At 50.6% G+C, this 4321-nt stretch overlaps 1 protein-coding gene across 1 annotated transcript; it reads left to right on the top strand.

The window, feature by feature from the left end:
- Positions 1 to 1188: 1188 nt before the first annotated feature.
- Positions 1189 to 3459, top strand: LOC132087049 (acrosin-like). The gene is made up of 5 exons (XM_059493077.1): positions 1189 to 1250; positions 1530 to 1742; positions 2046 to 2311; positions 2592 to 2728; positions 3127 to 3459. The coding sequence occupies exons 1-5, from the start codon at positions 1189 to 1191 to the stop codon at positions 3457 to 3459; spliced, it is 1011 nt and encodes a 336-aa protein (XP_059349060.1).
- The last annotated feature ends 862 nt before the right edge of the window (positions 3460 to 4321 follow it).

The following is a 4321-nucleotide window of genomic DNA, read 5'->3' as shown; positions in this document are numbered from 1 at the left end:
AATAAAGTGGCCTATTTTCACAGATAGCCATGTGTGCAGTCCCACTCATTCTCCTGTGTGAGCCAAGGCCTCCCTGAGCTGGGATTTGCAAAATGCAGCTGTGGGCAGGCAAGTCATGCCCAAAGTGAAAGGGTCCCTCCAAAGGGCTGGAACTGCCCCCTCAGAAAGGAGGGCAAGGGTGCAGTGTGATAAGGGAATGCAAATCCTAGGGGTTTTCAGGTCTTGGAGACAGCAGCTGGAAATGCAGTGTCTTAGGCTTCTGACATCTGATCCTTCTGTGTGTGTGCTGTGCAGCACACCAGGGAACTTGAAACTGGACTCTGGCTATCTGGGCAGGAACCTTCCATCTTTTTGGTCCTCCCTGAACTTCATCAAAGAAAGCTAAGAAAATTGGAGTTTGGTAATCAAAGAGAGGAATTTGTTGGCAGTAACTGAAATGGCAATCAAATGCACAGCCTCTGCTGTACCTCTTGAAATAGAGGTAAGCTGTTCAGCAGTCCAATGGAAACAACTAAATGAACAGGCTCAACTGTAAAGGTGCTCTGGCTTCTTGAAGGAAAATGACTTTTAATTAGAATTCTTCACAGTTAGTTTCTAAACAATACCAAAAGAGTTTAGGCATTGAGACTTTCTTTTCCTTGAGGCCTCAAGTTGCATTTGTTTAGTTGATTTTTCTGTCTCAAGTAAAGCAAATGAAAACAATTTCACAAATTGTTTTTAAAAATCCAAATGTGTGTTGCTTTTAATTGTTGCTGCTGCAAATTCTGCAGGATTTTTGGATGACAAGTAAAATCTTGTTTCATTGTCACAGTGCTGGCACAGGTTGCCTGCCCAAAGAAGCTATGGATGCCCCATTCCTGTTACCATTTGAGGCCAGCTTGGATAGGACTCTGAGCAGCCTGATGTAGTGGAAGGCATCCATGTGCAGGGCTGGGGTTTGAAACTAGTGGATCCTTAAGGTACTTTCCAATCCAGACCTTTCTGTTGTTCTATGGCTCTATGTTGCCCTTCCCCCCACCGCCTCCAGAGGTCAGCACCATGCCCAGAACATGGAACCAGTCCCTCTGTGACATCAGCTCCGGGGCCAAGGGCACTGCGGCTGTGCCAGTTCTGTGGGCACTGCGTTGGCAGCAGCACTGGAGGTGACAAGACCTCTCTCCTTGCAGCTGACTTGTGTCTCTGACCACAATGATTCTGCTGTGCGTCCTCATCCTACTGGCTCTGTGCGGGCCTGCACATGGCGCCTGTGGGTAAGTAGCCCCAGGCTTGACCTGAGGAGACCCAGGCAAAGGCTGAGGGGGCTCCCTCAGGATGCCTACTTGCCACCACTGGCCATACCAGTTTCCAAAACCCTGAGCAGAAGCCTCAGTTTATCACCAGTGCCCAGGCTGCTGGCGCCGCTTGTCTACAGGGCTCAAGCAGAAACGGGCCGACATATGCCCAGGCCTACCCACCTCTGGCCCTGCTGGCTTTGCAACCAAACCTTGTGTAAGCCTTCTCACAGGACGGTAATGACTTTCTGCCTACAGAGACACCTGTGGTCTCCGGCCCATGGGTAGTACCCTCGGCTCTACACGCGTTGTGGGTGGCTCAGATGTCCTGCCAGGGACTGGGGCCTGGGCAGGAATTGCCAGTATCCGTTGCTACTGGAACCCACCTGTGTCCGTGCATGTCTGTGGAGGGACTCTCATCAGCTCACAGTGGCTCCTCTCAGCTGCCCACTGCTTTGTCAACCGTACCAAGTAAGGAGGACCAGGGTACTGGGATATCCCCACACCACCAGTGCATGCTATTCCCATCCCATTTCCTTGCAGTGTGCCTAGCACCAGCCATTGCAGGGCCCAGCTGAGAGACTGCTCAGGCAGAAGAGTGGGCTCATGCCACTGCTTCCTAGCAGCCTCCAGCTTAACATATCTCGAGTCCACTTTCACTGTCTGTAGTTCTGTCTTTCTTCTCTGCCTCAGGAAGCAGAAGGCAGGGAAGTGCTGGGCTGTCACAGCACATAATTCTACATCCCCTCACCCCTCTCTCCATCTGCCTTCCAGCCCCCTCAGCGAGTGGGCCATCGTGCTTGGGGCCACTTCATTGGCCCAAACAAGCCCTGATGTGGAAGTGCGCCGGATTAAGCGACTGATCATGCACGAAGACTACGTTCCTCATCTTGAGTTCCATGACATGGCCTTGGTGGAATTGGACAAGCCAGTCCGGTGCAGGTCCAACATTCAGACCGCCTGCCTGCCTGCACCTTCGGTGAAATTGTCAAACATGAAAAACTGCTACGTTGCAGGCTGGGGTGACAGAATTGTAAAATGTGAGTTCCCATAAAAGACCTGTGCCCTGAGGGCATGGCTGGCACAGCAGGGGGGGATGGCTGGGGCTTCCTGACAGCAGAGGCCAAAATGAGAGTTGGGCTGTGGGACATATGCCTCTGGAGAGATGGGCCTGACCTGCTGCCCAACGCCAGACAGCAGTGACACAGCACTCCAACAGCTCTCTAGAGGCAGAACCAAGCCGTAGGGAACGATTTCAACACACAGGCCAGGAGAATGGGCAAGGAGCTGCTGGGAACTCATTCCTTTCTCTGCTCACAGCATCAGGTAGAGATATCCTGCAGCAGGCCAAGGTTCAATACATCAATAACCAGCTATGCAACAGTAGCGAGTGGCTCAATGGCTACATCTACGACTTCAACGTGTGTGCGGGGCAGGGCGGTGTTGGCACCTGCCAGGTAGGAGCATGCTATAGTCCCCCAGTCCCAGCAGTGTGGGCAGCCCCATCACACCGCCCAAGCACAGCCTAGCACCTGCTTTCCCTGGCCAGTTGCTCTCCCAGCCCCAGCTCTGCACCACCACTGGAGCTTCTGTCCTCTTTCCCATCCATGGGTCCTTGCTCAGTGAGGGTCCAGAACCCTGAAACATCCAAGCACAGGGGAGACAGAAAGCCCCCATTACAGGGGGCCCCCATCCTGCTGCCAAGGGAGTCAAGGTTCTGCAGGTCCCACCACTTGAGCAGAGCCTTGATCTGCCAGGAATGCAGTTCTGGCAGGGGCTGGGAGAGTAAAGGAGCCAGCTCTAACTGCTTTCAGGGGCATGCAAAAGCACCTTAATCCTCTCTGCTCTGCTACAGGGTGACAGTGGGGGGCCTCTTGTCTGTGAAGACAAGCGCGTTGGCGTCTTCTGGCAAATTGGTGTGACCAGCTGGGGAATAGGCTGTGCCAGACCCAAACGGCCTTCAGTCTTCGGCTCCACTCAGTACTACTACAACTGGATCTGGAAAATGTCGGGAAGGAAGCCAGTTACTCCAACAGCTACTCCAGCGCCAGCACCAACCTACACCGCAGCCCCCCAGCCGACAGTTACAGAGCCAGCACAACCCTGTCCATTTCCACGTGAAAAGCTGAAGCAATTCTTTATTATGCTGAAGGATATCTTGCAGTACCTAAAGGGAAAACTGTTCTGAACTGCAGAATGGATCACCTGCAGTTCAGGCTATAGTGGACCACAACCCTTTCCGTCAGAGTTATATTAATTTGAATTTCATTAAACTGAATTAAATGTTAAATTGTAAGCAAAAAACAAAGGATACTTGTATTTTCTGCTCTGAGAATACTCTCCATCCAAATTTTATAAAATCCTACTGGGTTGATCGTTTCCCAACAGCCCTTAACTCAGGGAACCCTTCACCCTCATCTAGGAAGAATAGGATTTCACACTCCCTTCTGTACAGATCAATGCCTTCCCTACAGATATTAATATATCTACAGTGGAAAAGTAGCATCTGCCACCTTAAGTCTGCAACTACAAGTGCAAGAAACACAACACTAGGGAAACAAGAGAAAGTGAAAAAAATGGTGCAGATGGTGCCCTGTCATTAAGAACATGAAGTCCTCCTTTCCCCTAAGGATTATTTTTGTCCCCATCAGATAGTAACTGGGTTTTTTAACCAATGTAGAAACCTAAGCAGGAAAGAGTTAATGCATTGCTATGCCCTAAACACCAACAACCATGAAGCGGGCAAGTTATAACAAGATGTGCCTGGTAAGGGGAGCCGTATGAAGGTAAGGCAGCACCATTCTGGAGCTGAATTTCCTGTTCGACACCAAAAAATCCACAAAGCCCCTCAGCCCATTTCCAGAAAAGTCCAGAATACTGGGCTGCACATGCTACCTCATTTGTATGAAGAGTGAGGAACCTAATCCCAGAATGGGGAAAACTTATCTATAGTTATCTATATAAAACTTATCTAACTTCTCCATATAACTTTCACCAGAGAGGCTGGGTGGCATTCTCTCAGGACCTGGGACACCTGTTGGCGGGGTCAA

Source organism: Ammospiza nelsoni, chromosome Z (assembly GCF_027579445.1).
Source record: "Ammospiza nelsoni isolate bAmmNel1 chromosome Z, bAmmNel1.pri, whole genome shotgun sequence".
NCBI lineage: Eukaryota > Metazoa > Chordata > Aves > Passeriformes > Passerellidae > Ammospiza > Ammospiza nelsoni.
This window is presented reverse-complemented; position numbering and strand designations above follow the sequence as displayed.